Here is a 26,096-nt window from a genome sequence, read left to right on the forward strand (position 1 = left end):
GAACTACCTTCCTTCACAGATCCCTTGAAGAGAAGACCTCAACCTCTAGGATTAGAGGCTTCTAAGACTTGACACCAACCTAACTGCCCCCTCACTCGGTGCCAACAATGGAAAATCATATCCCATGCTATTTTCCCAGCAGAACGCAGTTTGCTGAGTGAGTTGCCTCTCCTATAGATAACCAACATCTATTCACACAAAGTCAGATATACGTTCATCCTTAACCAAGGGCAGGCAATGTGTGTACTGGCCTTTTATAGGCTCCACACAAACTCCCAAGAGAATCTCTATAACACTTTGGCCTGTACATGAGGTGTAGTAGCACCCACAGTTCAGGATTTTCAACCCAGTAGCTGTGAGATAATTCCAAGTCAGGATTGTGTGTGGAGGAGGAGGAGTGACGAGAAGGGGAAATAATTGGCTCTCGAGAGGTTTGTAAATTAATTAATTTGTAAATTAATTATAATTTTATTAATTCAGATAAATTAATTCAGAGTTACAGAATTGCTTTCATTAGTATAACCATTCACACAGTTCACCAGTGATTATAGTTTTTAATCCCCTCTATCAGTATTGAGACTTACATCCCATAGCTGCATTTTAGCCAGAAATTCAGCAAGCTGATTTTGCTCTGCTACTTTATCGTCTTCGCTTCTGTCCTCCTGGGAATATTGGCACCCTCAGTAAAGTCCCGTATGGGAGTGTCAGCAGATGACTAGGGGAGAAAGCTCCATCAAGATTTTCACTCTACATCTTCCCATAACAGCTACTATTGAGTTCCCATGTAGTCTCCTACTGCATGCCACAGTGTGCTTATAAAGTTAATTTAATCTGGAGCAACTCAGATCATTTGGATTCCAATTTCAATTCATAGCTTAATTTGCATTCTGCTGTTCCTTGTTAATGCTGCAGCTAAATTCCATTCTTTTATTTGTTGTAGGTAACAGAGGGCTGTCAGATTGTGGCATCCGAGGGAACGTTATACAGAGACCTGTTTCGAGAATCTTTGGTGGTATGAAATCAAAAGAATATGATTGGCCATGGCATGTCCTCATTAATTTACCAAACAAAGTAAGTGAACATCTTTTAAAGATCCCAAAGAACAAAATATTGTTAAATTTATCTACTTGACTTAACAGCATCCATCTGGCTTTCTTCAATGTTTTCATCCCATACCAGGGAGTATGTCTGGATAGGTCTTTATCCTGGGAGAATGTGAGGACTGCAGATGCTGGAGATCAGAGCCGAAAATGTGTTGCTGGAAAAGCACAGCAGGTCAGGCAGCATCCAAGGAGCAGGAGAATCGACGTTTCGGGCATGAGCCCTTCTTCAGGAATGAGGAAAGTGTGTCCAGCAGGCTAAGAGAAAAGGTAGGGGGGAGGGACTTGGGGGAGGGGTGTTGGAAATGTGATAGGTGGAAGGAGGTTAAGGTGATGGTGATAGGCTGGAGTGGGGGTGGGGGCGGAGAGGTCAGGAAGAAGATTGCAGGTGAGGAAGGTGGTGCTGAGTTCGAGGGATTTGACTGAGACAAGGTTGGGGGGAGGGGAAATGAGGAAACTGGAGAAATCTGAATTCATCCCTTGTAGTTGGAGGGTTACTAGGCAGAAGATGAGGCGCTCTTCCTCCAGCCATCGTGTTGCTATGGTCTGGCGATGGAGGAGTCCAAGGACCTGCATGTCCTTGGTGGAGTGGGAGGGGGAGTTGAAGTGTTGAGCCACGGGGTGGTTGGGTTGGTTGGTCCGGGTGTCCCAGAGGTGTTCTCTGAAACATTCCGCAAGTAGGCGGCCTGTCTCCCCAATATAGAGGAGGCCACGTTGGGTGCAGCGGATGCAGTAAATGATGTGTGTGGAGGTGCAGATGAATTTGAGGTGGATATTGAAGGGTCCCTTGGGACCTTAGAGGGAAGTAAGGGGGGAGGTGTGGGCGCAAGTTTTGCATTTCTTGCAGTTGCAGGGGAAGGTGCCAGGAGTGGAGGTTGGTTTGGTGGGGGGTGTGGACCTGACGAGGGAATCACAGAGGGAGTGGTCTTTTCGGACGCTGATAGGGGAGGGGAGGGAAATATTTCCCTGGTGGTGGGGTCCGTTTGGAGGTGGCGGAAATGACGACGGATGATACGATGTATATGGTGGTTGGTGGGGTGGTAGGTGAGGACCAGTGGGGTTCTGTCCTGGTGGTGATTGGAGGGGCAGGGCTCAAGGGTGGAGGAGTGGGAAGTGGAGGAGATGCGGTGGAGAGCATCATCGATCACATCTGGGGGGAAATTGCGGTCTTTGAAGAAGGAGGCCATCTGGGTTGTACGGTTTTGGAACTGGTCCTCCTGGGAGCAGATGCGGCGGAGACGAAGGAATTGGGAATATGGGATGGCGTTTTTACAGGGGGCAGGGTGGGAGGAGTGTAGTCTGGGTAGCTGTGGGAGTCGGTCGGTTTATAGTAAATGTCTGTGTTGATTCGGTCGCCCGAGATAGAAATGGAGAGGTCTAGGAAGGGGAGGGAGGAGTCTGAGACTGTCCAGGTAAATTTGAGGTCGGGGTGGAAGGTGTTGGTAAAGTGGATGAACTGTTCAACCTCCTCGTGGGAGCACGAGGCAGCGCCGATACAGTCATCGATGTAGTGGAGGAAAAGGTGGGGGTGGTGCCAGTGTAGCTCCTTCCACCTATCGCATTTCCAACGCCCCTCCCCCAAGTCCCTCCTCCCTACCTTTTATCTTAGCCTGCTTGGCACACCTTCCTCATTCCTGAAGAAGGGCTGATGCCCGAAACGTCGATTCTCCTGCTCCTTGGATGCTGCCTGACCTGCGAGGTCTTTATCCTTCCAGGAACATCTGAAGAAAACAGCAACAAAAGTCAAAAACTTCAAACAAGCTACTAACCAAACTTAGAGTCATACAGCACAGATATAGACCCTTCAGTCCATCTCGTCCATGCCAACCAGGTTTCCCAAACTAAACTAGTGCCATTTGCCTGTGTGTGACCCATTTCCCTCTAAACCTTTCCTACCCATGTAGCTATCCAAGTGTCTTTTAAATGTTGTAGTTGTACCAACCTCTACCATTTCATCTGGCAGCTCATCTGATACAGATATAACTTTCAGTGTGAAAAAGTTTCCCCTCAAGTCCCTTTTAAATCTTTCTCCTCTCACCTTAAACAGATGCTCTCTAGTTTTTAACTCGCCTATCCTTGGGGAAAAAAAACCTTGGTTATTCAATTTGTCTATTCCCCTCATGATTTAATAAACCTCGAAAAGGTCACCTCTCAATCTCCAACACCCCAGGGAAAAAAGTCACAGCCTCTCCTTACAACTCAAACCCTCCAGTCCTGGCAATGTCCTTGTAATTTTTTTTCTATGCCCTTTCAAGTTTAACATCTTTCCTAAGAGCAGGGAGACCAGAATGGTACTCAGTATTCTAAATTATTCTAAAAAGCTAGCATGGTGGCTCAGTGGTTAGCCCTGCTCCCTCACAGTGCCAGGGACCTGGGTTCGATTCCACCTTCAGGGTAGAGTTTGCATGTTCGCCCTTTGTCTGCATGGGTTTCCTCCCACAGTCCAAAAGATGGACAGGTTAGCCAAGAGAAATTGTGACAAGAGGCTGGAACTGAACCCAGGTCCCTGGTGCTGTGGGGTAGCAGTGCTAACCACTGAGCCACAGTGTCAATCAGGACTTTCAGTATCTTACTAATTCCAAGAGCTGTCCTTGCTTTCACCTTGTTAGTTGAAGTCTGTCTCATTTATCACTGCTCCTTTTCTTTTCCCTCTGATGGTGTTAATTCACTTCACTGGTGTGTGGCTGTCCAAAATACTCCACTTATTCAGAGGACCTCCTCAGGGGACTGCTCCTGGGCCTGGCCAAACTGGCCGTAAAAAGGTCCAGGCAGCGGGCCGGGAAGGGGGTCATTGGGGCCGACTGCCTGCCCCTCTTCTGCGGTTATGTTAGAGCCCAGGTGTCCTTGGAGAAGGAGCACGTGGTCTCCACCAACACCCTGGAGTTGTTCGGGGAGAGGTGGGTGCCGCAGGGAGTGGAGTGTATTATTTCCCCCTCCAACTCTATTTTGATTTAACCCCTGCCCTCCCCTTCACTGTTTGATCACACAGCATTGCCCTTTGATGTGAAGGGCAGTGCTTGTCACTGGCCACTTGGGTGTTTCCTTTCTTCCTGGTGGTGGAAACTGAATAAAGATTCGTACACCTTGTGTCTCTCACTGTGGCTCACACCTGCACACACACACCATGGGTGCTGGGGGGAAATATAAGCACTACCACAATTAGGTAGTAGTGTAGGGATAAAGAAGAAGTATAACCAGGAGATTAAAAGAAAAAGGAGTACTCCACTCATTGTTGACACTTCCCTGTTTGAGGCGCTGTTCTCCTTCCCTGCTCCTTGCACAGCCCAATGTTTGGAGTAATTGGTTTCCTCCTTTCTCCCAGTGTTTTAACCGTCCTGTGAGATGCACAGGGGGTTGTGTCCGTTTTTCCCAAGTCCTTCTACTTCTATTTGTGCTCCACATACTATTTGTTTCTTTGACCTTTCTTCGTGCTTTTGTGATCTGTTTTTCAATGTCCTCATACTCTCTCTGGTTTTATTCTGTCTCCTTCCCTCCATCATATCTCGTGTTTCATCAATTCATCCACTCCTGGTGATTCCATCTCTCTTTCTTAAGGACCGGCTCAGTTCCTGTGAGTTTCATGCTCTGTTTCAAAGCACAGGAAGATCCCAGAAAAAAAACAATGACCAAGTTAATTACTTTTACTTGCTGTCTTCGTTAATAGTATTAATATTCTCAACATTCATTCCAAACATTTAGCTGGGGCCTCTGTTTACTTTTCAAGGATTAGACTTCCATCTATGTAGCACTCTCTTTCACGTTGGTCTGCTAATTACTTTTATATTCTGTGGTTTCTTTAAATAGAAATTTTGTGGTGGGTCAATTATCTCGAAACGCTGGATTCTCTCTGCTGCACATTGTTTTAACATCACTCAGGGAATGGCTGATGACTTGACTATACAGGCTGGTAAGGTTCAAACCTTTTCAAAACATTTTCCAATCCTTCAAGGAGCAAGTTAATTTGTCAATCTGGCTTCTTTGACAGCACTCTGCAGTCATTGTTTTTACCTTATTTGACAGCACTCTCACCTCTTAGTGAATAGATTAGCCCAAATCCAGACTCCAGCACATGTTCAAACTGATAATTCACTGCAGTACTGAAGGAGTGCTATGTTGTCAGAGGTGCAGTATTCTGGAAGATCATTGTGGATACATGAGAGAGGTTATTCACTTCGGTAGCAGAAAATAGTCAAGCAAATGTAATTGAATGAGTAATGAGGAGGTCCATCAAGACCTGGATGTCCTTGTACACCAGACACTGAATGTAAATATGTAGGTACAGCAGGCAGTGAAGAAACCCAGTGCTATGTTGGCCTTCATAGTGAGAGGATTTCAGTGCAGGACCAGGGATACCTAGACTAAAATGTTAACTTGCTTTCTCTCCATGGATGCTGCCTGACCGACTGTGATCTCCAAAATTCTAGTGCAATTCTAGAGGGCCTTGGTGAGACCACTCCTAGAATATTGTGTGTAGTTTTGGTCTCCGTATCTGAGAAAGGATGTTCTGTCTATGGAGGGGGTGTAACAAAGGTTTACCAGACTGATTCCTGGGATGGGAGGACTTTTGATTTGATTTGATTTATTATTGTCTTGCGTACCTGGGTAGAGTGAAAAGTTTTGTTTTGCATGCAGTACAGGCAGAGGATGATTAAACAGAACAAGGAATACAAAGTTACAGCTGCAAAGAAGGTGCACTAAAAGCAAGATCAGTATTAGATTTGAAATTTGAGAGATCCAAACAGAAGTCTAATAACAGCAGGGAAGAAGCTGTTCTTGAACCTGATGTATGAAGAGAATTGGTGTTTAGAAGAGTGAGTGGGTACCTCACAGAAGCCTATAAGTTTGGACAGGACCAGACAGAATAAGCACAGGAAAGATTTTTTAAAATTTATTCACAGGATGCAGGCATCACTGGCTAGGCCAGCATTTCTTGCCCAATCCGACAGCAGTTGAAAGTCAATAGTCTGGAGTCAAATGTAGGCCAGACCAGGTAAGGATGGCCATTTCCTTCCCTAAAGGATATTAGTGAACAAGATGGGTTTTACCTCCAGCGTTCATGAGTGAACTCAAATTCCACAATTTCCAATAGTGGGATTGGAGCCCAGGTACCTTGAACATTACCTGGGTCTCTGTATTAATAATGCAGTGACTGTACCAGTTGGACATCACCTCCCCATGTTTGTGAAGATCAGGGGGACCAGAACCAAGGGTCACAGTTTAAGAATCTGGGGTAAGCCATTTAGGATTATGATGAGGAGAAATGTCTTCACCCCGGGAATGGTGAGCCTGTGAAATTTTCGACCACAGAAAGCAGTTGAAGTCAAAATATTAAATGTTTTCAAGGAGGAGTTCTCAGGACTAAAGGGATGAAAGGATACGAAGAGAAAGTGGGAACAGGGCAGTGAGTTGAAAGACAGCCATGATCAAATTGAATGGTGGAGCAGGGTCAGAGGGCTGAATGGTCTCCTCCTGTTCTTACTTCCACACTTCTAATAGACATATAAACAACAAAAAGCAACAGGAAATGCAAAAGAATCCACAGTGATTTACAAAGAAGATAAAGTTCTCTGTCCCCTTCACACAACCCACAGGTGTCCAGGGGAGACTCTGGGGAGAAGCTGGTGTGCTTTTATTTAAATCAGTTTCAGGGATAAGTCAAAGGAAATCGAGCAAGAGGACTTTTCAAGTTCAGGTGAAGGTGAGAGCGGGGTGAAAATTGATCAATGTTTCCAATTCCAGATGAGAGATGGAAGCAGCACCAATGATGCCATCGATATACAGGAGAAAGAGTTGGGGGTGAGGTCTGGAGAGAGACTGGAACAAGGAATGTTCCACATACCAACAGAGAGGTAGACATAACAAAAGCCCATGCATAGACCCATGGTCACACCAATGACCTGAACAAAGCAGGTGGAGTTAGAGCTCAGCCAGGTAGAGGAGGGTAGTGATGGATGGGGACAGTGCTACATGATGTAATATGTCCACTCTTGACTTCTCTCTCCATCAGCATCACCTCACACTGCTTCAGAGCAGTTCTGCTCCTCAGTTCCATGGCTCATACAACTCGAGATTAAGTTCCACCCAATCTGATGACACCATATTGGCATAGAATCATAGAACCCTGACAGAATGGAAGGTGACCATTTAGCCCACTAAGTCCACACTGAACCTATGAAGAGCATCCCTATCCCTGTAAAACTGCAGTTCCCATGGCTAATCCACCTGGCCTGCACATCCCTGGACACTATGGGCAGTTTAGCATTGCCAGTCCACCCTGACCTGCACATCTTTGGACCATGGGAAGAAACTGGAGCACCCAGAGGAAACCCACGCAGACATGCGCAAACTTCACACAGTCACCCAAGGGCAGAATCGAACCTGGGTCTCTGGTGCTGTAGGACAGGAGTGCTAAGCTACTCAGCCACTATGTCGCCCCGTTTCTGCCCTCACTCTTTCTTTTCCCTCCCACAACAATGACATGGGTGGGAATAAAGCTGAACATCTTAGGATTCTCGAGAGTGTAGACCTATCTTCTCCAGTTGTTAAGATAAGAGCCTCTCCTTGTTAAGAGTAATCAGTGGTTGCTCCTTTATCACTGCAAACCAAGTGGGCCTTTATCCCCAGTCAAGGATGAATGGCAGCTTCCTTTCTGCAGAAATACCACACCAGGCAGATACGAGTTATATTAATCCAGAAGCATCCCATGCAGCATATTGAGTGAGAATACTGGAGCCTTGATTTCCCTGCGATCAATGGAAGTTTATTTTTCTCTTTTACCAATTTTTGCACCATTATTCAAAATGCAACACACTGTTCATATATCACAGAAATTCTCAGTGGGAATAACACTGGGTTTCTTCTGTAAACTGTGATCCAATCTGAGAGATGGCAATCTAACTGCTGAACACTTTCTTCCAGGCTCAGTCAGCAGAAAGAAAACTTTGCAAGAAATACTTGTGCAAGAAGTGATTATCCATGAAAACTTTAGCCGCCCCTCAGAGATGAGCAACGACATAGCTCTCTTGAAGACTAAAGAGCCCATCATATTTGATTCTCACGTGAGGTACTGCCACTCATTTTGAGTATCAGAATGCCATAGAATTTATGAGGAGAGTAAACGGAAGAATAAAGGAAGAGTAACTGATTAAAAGAGAAATACTTTGGCAATGTCTGTGAAGTACTCAATCATAAAGCTTGCAGTGGGGAAGATGACTCTACAGTTCTCTGTGTTAATGATGACCTTACGGTGGAGCCACTGGTACGCTCTCTGAATAATTTGCTATTCAGGGTACTTGACAGTTTGGGGAATGAGTGGCGAATTGTAGCACAAGGAGAGGGGGCTGTGGTGAAACACTAAGGGCTGGTTTTTATGGGCTGGTGGCAAATGTTGCAAGAATTGTCCAGCAGCGCGGAGGAACCCATTCCACATTCTCGACCTCAGCATCGCCTCACGCTGGTTGAGAGCGGTTCTGCTCCTCAGTTCCACTCAGTTCTTTGGCTCATTCAACCGGGAAATGAATTAAATGCCACCCACTCTGATCACGTCATATTAGCTTGGGTGGGATAAAGCAGAACGTCTAAGAATCTGCGAGACTGTGGACCCATATTCTCCAGTTGTTAAGATGAGAGCCTCTTATTGTTAAGACTTATTAGTTGTTGCTCCTTTATTGCTGCAAACCAAGTGGATCCTTATACCCAGACAAGGAAACAGGACTAGTGGCTGCTTCCTTCTCTGCACAACTGCCAATCCAGGCATAGAATCATAGAATCCCCCTACAGTGTGGAAACAGGCTATTCACCCCAACAAGTCCACACCGACCCTCCGAACAGTAACCCATCCAGACCCATTCCCCTACCTTATTACACTACATTTATCCTTGACTTAACCTACACATCTCTGAACACTATGGGCAATTTAGCATCGCCAATTTACCTGACCTGCACATCTTTGGATTGTGGGAGGAAACCAGAGCACCTGGAGGAAACCCACACAGACACAGATAGTGTTAATCCAGAAGCTGTGGGTGTCTTAACCAATTTGGGAAGGGGACTTCCATCCTCAGGAGGGCTCAACAGCGCTAGGACACAGCAGTGGGCACAGCTGGTATTGCGGTAGGCTCAGGGAGACAGCACAGGAAGCAAGGAAATAATCAGGGGGCATGAGTGAGGGAGGTGAAAGGGGCAGGGTTTGGAGGCCAGGCAAGGAGGAACAAAGCTAAGAGAGGAGAGGGTGTGGTTCTATCTTGGGAGTGGAATCCCCCTGAAATGCAAAGGGACCCTTTCCAGATGTTGTGCCCCATTCCCTGACTCGCTATTACACAATTGTTCAGAAATGGCCTCCTCATTCCCACCCATCAGCCCACAGTAGCCATTCTGAGATGAGGAGAAATGTCTTCACCCAGAGAGTGGATATCTCTGGCCCAGGCCAAAATATTCAATATTTTCTAAAAGCAATTAGATATCGGGCTAAATGGATCAAAGGGTACGGGGCGAAAGCAGTAAGGGAGGATGGAGTTGGATGATTGGCCTCAATCGAATGGCGGAATGTGTCAAAGGGCTGAATGACCTCTTCCTGCTCCTATTTTCTATGTTTAATGGTTTGGGCAGCATGAAACCCTTCAGTGTTATGTTTAATATACTTGCCTTTATCGGTCAGTCTGTTGAGCATTGGGGTGGGAGGTCATGTTGCAGCTGGACAGGACATTGGTTGTGCAGTTCTGGTCTCCCTACTGTAGGAAGGATGTTGTGAAACTAAAAGGTGGAGAAAAGATGTTGCCAGGTTTGGAGGCTTTGAGCTATCGGGAGAGGCTGAATAGACCAGGGCTTTTTTCCCTGGAGTGTCAGAGGCTGAAGGATGATATTATAGAGCTTTATAAAAATCATGAAGAGTATGGCTAGGGTAAATAGACAAGCTCTTTACCCTGGGGTGGGGGAGTCCAAAGCTAGAAGGCATAGGTTTAAGGTGAGAGGGGAAAGATTTAAAAGGGACCTTTGAGGCAACGTTTTCACACAGAGGGTTGTGTGTGTATGGAATGAGCTGCCAGAGGAAATGCTGGTACAATTACAACATTTAAAATGCATCTGGATGGGTTTATGAACAGGAAGGGTTGAGAAGAATATGTGCCAAATGCTGGCAATTGGGACGAGATTAATTTAGAATATCTGACATGGACAAGTTGGACCAAAGGGCCTGTTTCCATGCTGTATATCTCGATGACTCTATGACTTGTGTGTTCTCTATTTTCAGATGTTAGCTGTTCTGCTGATTACAGAGACTGAGCAGGAAGCTGGTCATCTCGCCACCCCCTTAATTCCTCCGTGCCCCATCAGGGTGGGGTTGGACAGAATGTAAAATAGACCTCATCGGCCTGGGGTTTGAGTGTCCTGACTCTCGGACATCCGAGCTGATGTGTGCCCACGTCATTGACATATTTTCAGGAAAAGAACCTAAACGAATGGCCTTACCCTGTACCTCAAAGTGGACCACTGAGCTTACAAAAGTGCCACAAGTGACCTCACATGGGTGGGCAAGGTCAATAAGTGTATCTTCCAATGAGTTCTCCTGCTCAGCCTCCAACTTAATGCACCATTTTCACCAGTCTGGTACCAGTCCTTGGCATTGCCGAACTCACGGCCTACCATCCAGACAATCCACCTTGTCCTGTCAAAGCTGCCATTGCTGCCAGCCTCTGACCTTCTCTGCAGCTGGAGTTTGCTCCTTCACCAGTTTTCAAACAGCTGCACAGCTCAGTGCTGTGCTGACAGGGGGCGCTGCTCCAGGAGGGGACCAATGGAGAGGACACCTCCACATTTGCCAACCAGTTAGGGAGAGGAGGTGGGTTTGTGCAGGAAGGGTGAAGGAGAGGTGCACAGAGAGCTGTAGTCCACACCAATGGGGATCAGTGGCCCACACTGTGAGACCACTGTGAGGAGCCAGCACTGTTGACACTACTGGGTGAGGGAGTGGGAGAGTGAGGAGGGAGCGTGTTTGAATGTGAGACCACTGGGAGAACTGAGGGAGCAGCAGCAAGGAGATGCAGCAGGCACCATTGTAGTCCAAGTGGATAAATAAATGCACGTGGTGTCCAGAGATGTTCATCTCCACAAGTCTGGCACATGATGGCAAAGCTGCAATGTTGGCACAGGGTTTACTGCCACTTCCTGTCAGTGGGTTCCCCAACAAATTCAAAACAAACCAGGGTACAGCCTCCCCAATGTGGGGCTGCCTCGCATCCTCTACCTGGGACAAGGGTGACCCCTCCACAGGTTGCCGGCACAGATCAGAAGATGTAAGAGCAGGAGAGGCTTTTTGGTCCATTGATTCTGTTCACAGTTGATCTGGTAACCCTTACCTCCACTTTCTCTCCCACACTGCAGTGACATACCAGGGTTTAACAGAGGTGTGAGATGGGTGTGTAACACAGCGATAGGGCCCATCACGGTGCGGGTAGGGATAGATGCCTAACACACCATGTGGGGCAGCTCATGCCCCACCAGCAAGATACTAGCTGCATCCCAAAATAGAGCATAATTGCCCCTTAATGGGGCAAAGCAATCCCTGTACATTTTGAACATCCTGTTTATAAACCTGACCTTTAATTTCATCTTCAAGGATTTGCAGGTGGATTATTTTTTAAAAATTGAAAGCCTAAAACCAAAGTTTGAGGAATATCCCTTCTGGCACCTCAGGAAGGGACAGGGGTAAAAAGGGAGTAAATCAAGCAAGACCAGACTTACTCAAGTTTAAGAGGGGAAAAGCAATCATAAATTAATTTCACCTCCATGACTTGCTTTCCTCTGTGAGAGGATATAGATTTATTACAACTTGGGAGTGAAACAGCAGCAAAATATTTATTCATTCTGAAAGGGTAAAATTAGTGGGCAGCTCATGTGATCTCGTGCCCCACCCAAGATTTATGTGAAGTACCATTCTAGCCAAGCTGAACCAATCCCTCGGTTTATCTCTTGCAGACCAGTCTGTCTACCTTGCACAAAGAAAACTGCAGAGATCCTTTCCTCAGCAGCTGGTAGCTGGGATGAAGCCTGTCATTACGAAGGTAATACAATTTGCCAAGATTCCTTTTTTTTAAGCAAAGAATCTCAACAGATCCACAACTTGCACCAGATCAGCTGTCAGATTCTGACATCTTGGTTTAACATTCTTACATTAGATTCCTTACAGTGTGGAAACAGGCCCTTCAGCCTAACAAGTCCACACTGACCCTCCGAAGAGCGACCATCCAGACCCATTCCCTTCACCTAACAGTACGAGCAATTTAGCATGGCCAATTCACCTAACCTGCACATGTTTGGATTGTGGGAGGAAACTGGAGCACCTGGAGGAAATCCACACACACACACGTGTGTGCAAACTCCACATAGAGAGTCGCCTGAGGTGGGAATTGAACCCACGTCGCTGGTGCTGTGAGGCAGCAGTGCTAACCACTGTGCCACCGCGTGGGGTTCATCTCCATTTTTCTTTCTGCTGTTCCTGGTCTTAGCCTGCATAATGATCAGTGATTTGTATTCACTGTTTAGCATTTAGCGTGATATAGATATCACGGTGTTGGGCAAACTATAATCTCACACATAGAGAAAAGAGAACATTTATATAGAAAGCGAAAGAACTGCAGATGCTGTAAATCAGAAAGAAAAACAAATTGCTGGAAAATCTCAGTAGAGATAAAGAAGCTGCAGATGCTGGAATCTAAGGTAAACAGGCAGGAGGCTGGAAGAACACAGCAAGCCAGGCAGCATCAGGAGGTGGGGAAGTCAATGTTTCAGTTTTAATCCTCCTTCAGTCTGAACCAAATGTCGGAAACTTCGAGACTGGATTCCCTCCATTTGGTGCTTTTCAATGTCTAACAACTGCTACACAGCCATGCCAAGTGGCATCTGATCGGGGTCAACTCAGAAATAAGTGGACATTGGACCAAACAATGAGGAGGTCAACAGCTTTGGTCAGAAGCGTTTAAAGGGAAATCTTAAAGGAGATGGAAGGGAGGAAAGGGTGGAGCACAGAGCCTAGGCAGCAGAAGGCATGGTAGGTAAAAGGTCGAGAGAAGAGAGGATTGATGGACAAATAAGCAGAATGGGAGAAACCAAGTACTCTAGAAGGATAATAGGACTGGTGGAGGTTACACTTACAGAGGGGAAAAAGCCATGAAGGGTTTCATACATGAAGAGGAGAGTTCTACAGTAGTAACATTAAAGGACAGGGCACCATTGTAGGCCAGGAGTTACTGAAGAGTAGATTGGTGCTGCTTGGGATCTGGGCAGCAGTGATATGAATGAACTAATATTAACAAGGCAATAGAAGTTGGAAACCAACAATAAAGAACAATGAAAGAACTGTGCATGAAGGTGATGAATATGTATGTTTTAGCCACTGAAGTGGAGCTGCTCCAGGTGCCCAATATTATGAAGGTGGGGGTAGGTAGTTTAACATTGAGGGTAATATCAATTGAGAGGATACAGGTTTTGCAGTGTGCAGACAAATGGAAGACAAATGTGGCCAAGAGCAGCCTGTGATAGTGCTCAGGGGAAAGAATCAGTGAGAAGGATCAAAAACGATGACCCAGACTCCCCAAAATTTCACCGGAGAGATGCCGAGTCACGGTGACTGGGTGTCAATTTTTCTGTTTGCACTTTTCCCATGTTACATGAGATTATCACAATCTTGGTTGATCACTTTTCACATCGGCCCACCACCTTCTCAAAGGCAACTAAATACATGCTGGCCCAGCCAGTGACACTTATGTCCCACAAGTGAGAAATACATATTTTCAGGCTCTGGGCTTGTATTGACCCACACTGGTGTTCCTACCCCTAAGACTGAATGTCAGGCAAGCAAACTGGCAAAACAGTTTGTGGAGGAAGACCCTTAGGTTACCACCATAGAGTCATTTCAGCACATGAAACAGACCCTTCGGTCCAATCAGTCCATGCCAACCATAGTCCCAGACTAAATTAGTCCCACCTGCCTGCTCCTGGCCCATATCCCTCCAGACCTTTCCCATTCATGTGTCTATCTTAACGTCTTTTGAGTGTTGTCACTGTACCCACATCCACCACATCTTCTGGAAGTTCATTCCACTCACAAACCACTCTCTGTGTAAAAAAAAAGTTGCCCCTCATGTACTTTTAAAATCTTTCTCCTCTCACCTGAAAAGTACATCCCCCTAGTTTTGAACTCCCCTACCCTCGAGAAAAGACTCTTGGTCATTGACCTTACCTATGCCCCTCATGATTTTATAAATCTCAATAAATTCAACCCTCAACCTCCTACATTCCAGAGAAAAAAGTCCCAGCCTATCCAACCTCTCTTCGTAACTCAAACCCTTCATTCCCAGCAACATCTGAATAAAGTTTTTCTAAACTTTCTCCAGGTTCCACCAGCTAACGGTGCCACTTTCCCGACAAATTTCAAATCCCGAAGCATATTAAGGGAGGGAAGCGTTTTGAATATTTGCAGCTGAATTATCTATTAACATTTCATTCCAGATGGTCTATTGACAAGTCATGGTGGGAGAATTCAAAAGATAATATCAGGTTACATCACTGGATGGGGATACTATAAGAAACATGGACGTATATCATCTTTTGACTTAAACCATGCACGAGTGGACATACAGGTATGTGGTTTTCTGGTTTCTGTCTGCATTTCTTTTCCCTCAGACTCCTGTTTGTTCAGCATTTGACTAGAGTGCATGTTCTCTTTTGGTAAAAAGCTCGTAGAATCCCTACACTGTGAAAGGGAGCTATTCGGCCCATTGACCCACCAAAGAGCACCCCCCCACCCCATCCCTGTCAGTCTGCATTTCCCATGGCTAATCCACTTAGCATGCGTATCCATGGATGCTACAGGGCAATTTAGCATGGCCAATCCACCTAACCTGCACATTGTTGGACTGCGGGAGGAAACCAGAGCACCCAGAGGGAACCCAGCCAGACACAGGGAGAACATGCTAACTCATACAGACAGTCACCTGAGGCTGGAAGAGAACCCAGGTCCCTCGTGTTGTGAGGCAACAATGCTAACCACTGAGCTACCATGGCTCCCAAGTTGGGCAGGTTGGAGCTGTCCACAGGAGCAGTCATTTTGTTGAGACATATATGACCCTGGGATGACTTGACAGGGTGGATGCTAAAAGGATATTTTGTGAGAAACTAGGACTGGTGGACACAGTTCAAAAATAAAAGGTGGAACTGAGAAGTTTTCTCCCCCACAGCATCCTTATTCATAGGAATTCTTCCCTAGAGAGAGTGCTGCAGGTGGGGTCATTGAATAGTTATAAAGGGGAGGCTGTATACTGTATATTCTTGACTAACAAGAGATCAAAGGTTACCAGGAGTAGTGGGAATGAGGAAGTGAGGACTCAACCAGATCAGCCATTTTCTTATTGAATGGCAGAGCAGGCATGAGGGGCCAAATGGCCTCATCCTGCTCCTTACTTGTAGGTTTGTACAAACTCAAAAATACTCAGATCTGATTGGCTTAGCTGACAGCATGGTGATGCTCTTCTGTTGGGTACACAATGGGCAGTTAGACCAGTCAGTCGTACGGTCCATTGTTGATTTAATCCACTCACTGGACCAAATGTGCAAATATTAATGTTGGTTTCACTCTCTGTGGCTGTAATACTGTATACTACACTCTGTTCTGCTAGCCTGATGCACTTTGTATGGGACAATCTGTCTGTAAAGCACACAAAACATTTTTCACTCTATCTCAGTATGTGACAACAATAAATCAAACAATTGAAAATCTTAATCAGGTTCTTCCATGACATTTTGCAAAATCTGAAGGAACCCATTCTTCTGTGACTTCTGTAAAGTGCAGGCCTGCTCCCTCCTTGCACCCCAGCTAATTTAATTCAGTGCATTGTCAGGTTTCCAGTCATGCTGTGCACCATGTGCTAGTGCTCCTTCAGAAATAAAGTAACCATGGTAATCAGGAGTTGAGAGCAAGTATTTAACCTCTCAACTCACATTCCAGCCTGTTTGCGTTCGGCAACCAAGCGAGGTTCCCAAAGAGATGCCTCACAGAATTTCTACTGTGCAGAGGGAGAAAGTCATTCAGCTAAACATGTCTGCTCTGGCTTTCTGAGCAATTGGTGTAATGCTAATCTCCCAATCTCTTCGAGGAGATCCCGAAAGCGTGTGGTACTCCCACCCCTCACCAATTTCTCCTCTGCCACCCCCTCCCCGGAATAATCTTTGGGGCACAGTTCCCAACATCCCCAGGGATTGGCTGACCAGGCCTCTCCAGTTGTAGTGTTATCTCCTATTGCTACCCTCTTAATGTTAAAACAGGGCCTACTTCATCGGTCTGGAGATATAAACATTACATATAAACAGTCGGAGGAGTTGTTGACAGTGAGGAAGGATATGGCAGGTTACAGCGGGATATAGAGAAGCTGCAGAGCTGGGCAGAAAGGTGGCAAATGGAGTTCAATGTAGCTAAGTGTGAAGTGATTCACTTTGGTAAGAGTAATAAAAAGATGGATTACTGTGCTAATGGTAGACTACTTGGTAGTGTGGAAGAGCAGAGGGATCTTGGTGTCCATGTACACAGATCTCTGAAAGTTGCCACCCAGGTAAATAGTGCAGTGAAGAAGGCATATGGCGTACTGGCTTTTATTGGTAGAGGAATTGAGTTCCGGAGTCCTGAGGTCATGCTGCAGTTGTATAAGACTCTGGTGCGGCCGCATCTGGAATATTGTGTGCAGTTTTGGTCGCCATACTATAGGAAGGATGTGGAGGCACTGGAACGGGTGCAGAGGAAGTTTACCAGGATGTTGCCTGGTATGGTAGGAAAATCCTATGAGGAAAGGCTGAGGCACTTGGGGTTGTTTTCATTGGAGAAAAGAAGGTTTAGGGGTGATTTGATAGAGGTGTACAAGATGATTAGGGGGTTAGATAGGGTTGACAGTGAGAACCTTTTTCCACGTATGGAGTCAGCTATTACAAGGGGGCATAGCTTTAAATTAAGGGGGGGTAGATATAGGACTGATGTTAGGGGTAGGTTCTTCACTCAGCGAGTCGTCAGTTCATGGAATGCCCTGCCAGTAGCAGTAGTGGACTCTCCCTCTTTATGGGTATTTAAGCGGGCATTGGATAGGTATATGGAGGATAGTGGGTTAGTGTAGGTTAGGTGGGCTTTGATCGGCGCAACATCGAGGGCTGAAGGGCCTGTACTGCGCTGTATTCTTCTATGTTCTATGTTCTATTGAGCTGTCTGATGATTAAACATTGAGCTGTCTGATGATTAAACATTGAGCTGTCTGATGATTAAACATTGAGCTGTCTGATGATTAAACATTGAGCTGTCTGATGATTAAAAAGTGCAACATCCCACCACTGATTCTGTCTTTTTAGCATTTTCGAAGCTGTGACTCACCATACCCACTCACTGAAAACATGTTCTGTGCTAAAGGAGCTGCAGCAGACAGCTGTACAGGTAAGCTTTTCTTTTCCTTTCCTCAACTTACTCCTCCTCCTCCTGAAGGGAAATTGACTCTTTGTGGGGCTGTAGCTGCACAAGTACCAGTCACAATGGCCACAGAGGCTTTTCAGTCACGAGTTATCGATGTTCATCTTCAGACACACACACACACACACACACACACACAGATACAGGCACATACACAGAGGCATGCACGCACACACACACACACACACACACACACAGATACAGGCACATACACAGAGGCATGCACGCGCACGCACACACACACACACACAGATGCAGGCACATACACAGAGGCATGCACGCACACACACACACACACACACACACACAGATACAGGCACATACACAGAGGCATGCACGCACACACACACACACACACACACACAGAGATACAGGCACATACACAGAGGCATGCACGCACACACACACACACACACACACAGATACAGGCACATACACAGAGGCGTGCGCATACATACACACACACATACACGGACACAGGTGCAGGCAGATATACAGAGGCGCATGCATACACACACACACACAGATACAGGCACATACACAGAGGCATGCACGCACACACACACACACACAGATACAGGCACATACACAGAGGCATGCACGCACACACACACACACAGATACAGGCACATACACAGAGGCATGCACACACACACACACTGATGCAGGCACATACACAGTCACGCACACACACACACACACACACAGATGCAGGCACATACACAGAGGCATGCACGCGCACACACACAGATACAGGCACATACACAGAGGCATGCACGCGCACACACACACACACACACAGATACAGGCACATACACAGAGGCATGCACGCGCACACACACACACACAGATACAGGCACATACACAGAGGCATGCACACACACACACACAGATACAGGCACATACACAGAGGCGTGCGCATACACACACACACACATACACGGACACAGGTGCAGGCAGGTATACAGAGGCGCATGCATACACACACACACACAGATGCAGGCACATACACAGAGGCATGCACGCGCACGCACACACACGCACACAGATACAGGCACATACACAGAGGCATGCACGCACACACACACACACACACACACACAGATACAGGCACATACACAGAGGCATGCACACACACACACACTGATGCAGGCACATACACAGTCACGCACACACACACACACACACAGGTGCAGGCACATACACAGAGGCACGCACGCACACACACACACACAGTCACACACACACACATACATACACACACAAAGTCTCTGAGTTACTGGATGTAGCTCTCCAAAGAGAAAGTTTGTAAAATTATAGTCAATGTTGTACAGACACTCAAGGGGCAATTTTTTAGATACCCTCACATTGTGAGTAAGGAACCAAACTTTACCCACTGCCTCAGCAAAAAGGATACTTCCCAAAGCACAAAATATACAAAATTCCTTGAATTGACCTTACTTGTACAAACAAGTATTTTTTAAAAAGTCTTGTGTTGAAATAGTGTTTTTCATCACCACAAGATGTCTGAAGTTGTTTATGTAAAATGAGTAAGTGCTAAATGGTTAATAACCAACAGACATCATCAGTAATACATGGAATTCGGAGCAGGGGTAGGCAATTCAGCCCTTGGAGTCCACTCCACCGTTTAACATGATCATGGGTGATCTCACCCTGGTCTCACTCCACTTTTCTGCCGCTCCCCACAGACCTTTATCCCACCTTTCATCTACAGTTGTGCTTGGCCATACTAGGGCAGAGTTGCTTCTAGCTACGTCACCTTCCAGCTGAAGAAGCATCCCTTGATATATAGTCAATGTTATAAGGAGGAAATCCTGTTGTTCATTTGCAGCCAGCAAGCCTCCAAAACAGCAATGTGATTGTGACCAGATACTTTGCTTCCGTGAATATGGACTGAGTGACAGTTATTGACCAGATAGCCTCAGTCTGTGCAGTAATCAGTCTATAGTTGGTAATGGTGGAGATCTGGGCACTTGCTTGGATACCCAGCGTGTGAGGGAGCTGGATGAAATCAAACTGCAGTTTTTAATTGGACGCGGTTTTATTAGAATTAATGTGTATTATGGCCTGTTGATGCTGGTTATTGACACTTGACTAGTTCCCTAACTGACTTTGACAGGAGATTCTGGAGGACCCTTCGTCACAGAGAGAAACCAGAGATGGATCCAGGTGAGTCACCTTGGCTCGTGTATATTTGTATTTTTTCCAAACCATGAGATATTTAAAATTTACCAAGATGTGAATATCTTTTGCAAATCCCACCCACGTTATTGCTTGATTTCATTGATCCTCTTAAATTATTGTCAATTATTTCATATCAGATTTCTTCCTTACAATGTTGCCATTTTATTCACAATGTTTAACTCTCATTGCTGGACAAGTATAGTTTTAGCAATAAAACTGATGGAATTAACAATAGACTGTTGGCCCAGGGACATTATTTCTCTAGAGTGAAACTATTCCCAAATTTGAATTCTTTATGAGTGTCAATGTTTCCAGGTCAGATAGTTTTAAAGCCAGCTGAATAGTCTCACCACCCACTCTGTGTATCACTACCTCAGGTGGGCAACACTGTTTCAGCACTGCTGAGTTCCCACATTAATGATCCTTGTAACCAAAGCTGTGAGGAGAGCCAGTTCCTTCCAAGCTGTGCTTAATCAGGGAATCAGCTCTTTGATGTGTGAGTTCCATAGTCACAAGTGAATGAAGCACTGATCACCTTCAAATACTAGTACTTGTGACCTGGAGCTCCATTTCAAGCAGGTGGGATGGTGGCTCAATGGTTAGCACTGCTGCCTCACACCGCCAGGGACCCAGGTTCGATTCCAGCCTCAGGTGACTGTCTGTGTGGAGTTTTGCACATTCTCCCCGTGTCTGTGCAGGCTTCCTCCGGTGCTCCAGGTTCCTCCCAGAGTCCAAAGATGTACGGGTTAGGTGGGTTAGACATGGCAAATGCAGGGTTACAGGGATGGGGGGGGGTGGTGAGGATCTGCGTGGGATACTCTTCAGAGGGCCGGTATGGACTCGATGGGTCAAGTGGCCTACTTCCACACCTATAAGAGTTCTATGATAAGAGTAATGGGAACCTGTAGAAGGAATGCAGGGAGATTCAAAAATGTTCTGACCACTCACCTCGGTGTTAATGCAGGCATACTGTGCTCATGTGCAACTCCTCTGATACATCCACAGGTTGGAATCATCAGCTTTGGAAGAACAGATGTCTGTGGATTGAACTTCATGGGGTTTTATAGCAATGTGCCCAAACTGATGAACTGGATTAAAGAGAAAGTCACAGACTTGGAGTATGAATAAAACAATCAACATCACAAGGACAGACTGAATATACCATGGAAAGCAGAGAGTATAAACCTTCCTGATAAAAGACTGTATACTTCGGATGTACCACCCAATGTAGACCTTTTAAAGCATTGTGTGTTAAATACTTAACAGCATAAAGATTGCTGATGTTAATTATGAACAGATAGGCAACATATTTATAGAAATATTTATCCTCTGTTTTAACTCAAACATATTTAGTGTGTTTTAAGCAAGTGGATATTTCCAGAAAGACACCAGACAGAGGACTGTTGTACATTATGTTTTGACTAGCAATAAACCTGAAAAAAAGCTTCACATGAGATTACAACTTGCAGCAAAACTCATATACTCCAAGGAGATTGATGAGAATGATTACAGAAGAGGCCCATCTGAACCACACATTTGTTAATGCTTCCTCTGGTATAGACCGACAGATATAGAGCATAGAGCTGTCTGCATCTTCTCCATTTCCTTGCTATTTCCCATATCTTTTATGTTCTCCTTTATTCAGTTTGCCTTCAATTAATGTTAAATTTCTAATTCGATAGTCACTTGTGTTTTAATAACACTCTGCTTTCCTCCTGCTATCTTTCATTGCTTTCTTGTGATAATCTAGGGTGTATGCTCCCATTCTCCATTTTACCATTTGGTTTAATCTTACTGTATTTACCCTCTTGAAATGTTTTATAATTCTCTGTGGCCTTTCACTAAGTTCACTGTTCTCCAACGTGTTTGAATTCATAAATATAATCTCTCATTCCTGGTGTCATTCCAGTAAATCCTTGCTGTATCACATTGATTCATGTTTCTAATGGGTTTGCTCAGACTGTTTGCAATATTCCAAACTTGGCCAACCATCTTTTGCCCAAATTCAACATGTTTTGCAGGTTGTATTGCTTCAAGGTTAAGGGGAAAGTCAGAATAAATAAGACAGCCTTGTTTATTTTTGTACAGTTTTATTGAAATGGATTTTAAAAATGGAATCATTATTTTAAAATAATCTGTCCACTTGTATTGCTTTGTTTCAAATTAGCAGCAGGACCATCTTAGAGGAACTGATTATGTCGAAGGATTGAATTAACCAAATTGTCAAACAGGTACAAGCTTTCGGAGCGCTACTCCTTCGTCAGGTGGGACAGGATCATAGGACACGGAATTTATGGTAAACGGTCAAAGTGTCGTATAACTGAGGTGATGTATTGAACAAATCTAGGTTGCTGTTAAGTCTTTAATCACTTAGAATGGGATACAGGTATGTAAATCCCAGAACTTTTTTCAAGTCCTCTCTCTCTCTCTCACACACACACAGACACAAACACTCACACACACATTCACTCATGCACATGCACACAGGCACACGCACACACAGACACACACGCACACATAGACACACACGCACACACAGACACACACGCACACACAGGCACACGCACACACAGACACACACGCACACACAGACACACACGCACACACAGACACACACGCACACACAGGCACACGCACACACAGACACACATGCACACACAGACACACACGCACACACAGACACACACGCACACACAGACACACATGCACACACAGACACACGCACACACAGACACACACGCGCATACACCTTCTGACAGGCATATGCTCCATCACACTCATGCACACATGATCGAGCACACACAGACGCACACACTCACTCTCTCTCTCTCTCTCTTCACCTCCCCTCCTCGCCACACACGCACAGAAGTCTATGAGGTGAATTTGCATTTGCAGATTTGTCATTTCTATTTTGTTCAAAAAGCACACAATCTGCATAATTATAAATTCCTACTATGGAAATAGAACCAGTCAGACTCAAGGTTGGAATACAGACAGACTCTAACCTCACACCTTTAATACATTTCTGAGCTGAGATGTCACCTTTTTATAAAACCTTACGTTATCTCGGGAATGTGACTTGAAAAAGTTAGGGATTTACATATAAATGAACTGAAACCTGTATCCCATTCTAAGTGATTAAAGGTTTAATAGCAATCTAGGTTTGTTCAATACATCACCTCAGTTGTATGACACGTTGATCTTTTACGATAAATTTTGTGTCCTATGATCCTATCCCACTAGCTACCTGATGAAGGAGCAGCACTCAAAGCTTGTATTTTGAAGTAAACCTGGTGTAGTGTGATTTTTAACTTTGCCCACTCCAGTCCAACACCGGCTCTTCCACATCATATCTTCCTCTGAGTCTTAATTTCAAGCACTTCCCTTTGGCTGGAATTATGCTGCAAACACAGCGTGCACATGTCAGGACCATTTCCTGGTTCTGATCTGAGGGAAAGCAGAATTGGGGCAATGTGCTTTCCGTGTGTTTTTTGGGACACTTGAGTTAATTTTTGTGGAGATGGGATTTGCTGAGGTAGGATTAAAATCTGCAGGTGGAGGAAAGAGCCAACTGAATTGGCAGGCCTGATTGGAGCTGCTCAGGCCTGCTGTTTGAATGCTCATCCTGCAGCATGAGTGAGCTGAAAGCTGTCATTTTACACAATGCCCTAGCACAGCCAGAGGTCAGGGAGCCTCGGCATGACTTCGCTCAGTTACATTACCACTGCCTCTCCCAATGAGCTCATTAAGGACGTGGATTTCACTTCACCTCATTCAATAGCATTCCCAGCACTCGGTTCAATGGAGAAATCTTAACACTACAGAGGGTTCTGTTCACCAGGATAATCATGGTCTCCCCTCGCATTCCCACGGATTCAGGTGTCCAGCTGAAGAGATGAATTCCCTCCCCATGTCTGGGCTAAGATCAGCAAACCTCTGTAGAAACACCATCATATCTCAGCTCTCACTTTGGTCAGTCCCCACATGTTATTAGATACAATGGCAATGGGGAAGGAGTAACCATTTGGAAGAAGATACTCCATTAGCATTTGCAATGTACAAGACTAATTGCATCAATGGGTGCTATTCCTTGTACTTTTCTTGAATTGGCATTGGAATGAAGATCACGTCTACCCTTGGATGAGACCACACTGTGACCCTGGAAGGAGTTCCTTGGCCACTGGGTAAAGATGGTTGAGGAGGATATTTGCAACAGTCTTCCTGGTGGTGGACAGCATGCACTTACCACAATTGGGCTGGTCTCCTCCTTGAATATCATCTTGACAATCACAGAGTTGGAGATTCCTGTCGCTTACATTCCAGCTGCCCAGATGAGGGGATTTGATGTTGGGCAGCTATGTTCTCCACCAGCTTTCATAATTTGAGTTCTCGAGACCTTATCATGCTTTTGTTGTTGAATGGATTTTACAATCTCTTTCTGGACAAGGGTGTAGCCTCAAGACTAAGGCAAGTTGGTACTAAAGAATAGAATTGAGTACACTTGAATTGAGGATAGAGTCACAATTGAGAAGGCCTGCAAAAGGCTCTCTCCAGCAAGCAGTGACCCCCCTCCATGTCCTTGTTGAGCTTTTCTTCATTCTTGGCTCTCAGTGGGATGGGCTTTTGACCCATAGATTGCCTTGACAGCATTGAAGAACTCACAGAGTTCTGCACTGGTGCCTGCAGCTTGTTGGATCTCCCACATGCGTTTTACTCATCATAAGTTTTCTACATCCCAGCTTTTATTTGTCATTTGTTGCCATGTTTATCTGCAATGATCTCCTAATGAATAGAGCCACCACAAATCCTACCTCAGCAAGACTCCACCAAAGCTCTCCTCTAGCTTCCTGGCTGCAGTACCATACCTCACCTCCAACAAGTTACCCACTATCATGGAGATAATCCCCAGATCAGATGGGAAACTATTCAACTTATGCTGCCTTCAGATGGGCCTTTGTCTAAACACCCGGTGAACTAAATTCCTCTTCCAACCAGCCCCCACAACACAATACTGGGCAGCAGTGATCCCCAGTTCAGTTTGCCACTAGGTGAGGAAGGGTGATCAGCTCCTCTCTTTTCAATCTCCTTGGTCAACCACAACAAAAACATTTTGACGTGCAGCTATATATCACTCCAAAATGTAGCTGATTAATTCCCAGAAACAATTAACGTTTTCTAAAGTGAAAGGAAGAGCAATTCGATTACTCTGTAAGCAGATACACTCAGATTGCCAAAGGTTAGAAAGGGGGTAGAGTCCAACAGGAAAAGAAAGATAAATTGATATGGACTATAAAGTCATTACGGTGTTTTTGAGGTATTAGGCTTTAACCTGAGACCACAGTTGGTTCTGGAGATTCTGGATCCAGAGCTGTCGTTAAAATTGCAGTTATCTTGAGTTCTTGGTGTTTGGATTCTCACTCCAGTTTGTGTTATCACCTTCATGAGACTTTGTGTGTGTGAGAGAGAGAGAGAGAGAGAGAGAGAGAGAGAGATTGTTCCAGTTGCAAATCCATTTCCTCTGCTTCTGCTAAAATAATAACTCGCTGAAATATTTGTGTATACCAGTGTCTGAATGGAAACTTGCCATTATCCTTGATCCCAAGGAACTGACTAGGAAGAGGAAGACAACACTAATGAGGAGAAAGAGGTGTTAGAGGCAGAGGCAGCTTTGGAGGACTGACCTAATTCTGTTCAGCTTGACACAGATGCAGGACTTCAGGAATCACAGGCAAAGAGAATTGTCCTGATCAGCAACACTGGATGTGCTCCCTCATGTTCGTGTTTGTTGAAGGATCATGGACAGAGGATGAAGGAGCCCATGGGTGTGTCACAATGGCTGAGGACTATGAGCACATGAACACGAAGGAAAAGCAACCAACTTCAATAAGAACCAGGTAAAGTCAGAAAGAGGTTTCCCGCAAAGGCAATGAAATAAGAAACTAGCTGGACACAAAACTAGAATAAAATCATTTGAATGCCTCTGATTTTATTGATTTTATAGTAAAATGATGTGTGATGTGGACCAGAAGCAATTCCCACACACAATGTCACGAGAGAGTGAGCTTTAAATAATATGTGCAGTTCCCAGGTTGCCATAGCGAACAGGAAAGAATTAATTTATGTTTCTAATTACTTATCCTGACCTCGAGTTATCCCAGAGTCACAGTCACTGAAGTAATTTTTTTCTGTAGTGTTGTAAATCAAGGAATGTAGATTAAGCCAATCTGTAAAATCTTGAACAACAAAAAGAGTAATAATGAAATGAGATTGGTTTAATCGTGTTGGTTGAGGAGGGG

The 26,096-nt window shown here is 45.2% G+C and overlaps 1 protein-coding gene across 1 annotated transcript in view; it reads left to right on the plus strand.

Moving 5' to 3' along the window:
* The window catches only part of LOC140491356 (complement factor B-like), an 80,197-nt gene extending 58,506 nt beyond the window's left edge, over positions 1-21,691 (plus strand). The window contains exons 11-18 of the mRNA XM_072589425.1: positions 941-1,071; positions 4,905-5,007; positions 8,019-8,163; positions 12,072-12,157; positions 14,604-14,734; positions 17,481-17,562; positions 19,736-19,785; positions 20,806-21,691. Of these exons, the coding sequence (XP_072445526.1) occupies positions 941-1,071; positions 4,905-5,007; positions 8,019-8,163; positions 12,072-12,157; positions 14,604-14,734; positions 17,481-17,562; positions 19,736-19,785; positions 20,806-20,928 (851 nt within the window). The 3' untranslated portion in view covers positions 20,929-21,691. The remainder of the gene's footprint in view (positions 1-940; positions 1,072-4,904; positions 5,008-8,018; positions 8,164-12,071; positions 12,158-14,603; positions 14,735-17,480; positions 17,563-19,735; positions 19,786-20,805) is intronic.
* The last annotated feature ends 4,405 nt before the right edge of the window (positions 21,692-26,096 follow it).

Source organism: Chiloscyllium punctatum, chromosome 19 (assembly GCF_047496795.1).
Source record: "Chiloscyllium punctatum isolate Juve2018m chromosome 19, sChiPun1.3, whole genome shotgun sequence".
In the NCBI taxonomy this organism is placed as follows: domain Eukaryota; kingdom Metazoa; phylum Chordata; class Chondrichthyes; order Orectolobiformes; family Hemiscylliidae; genus Chiloscyllium; species Chiloscyllium punctatum.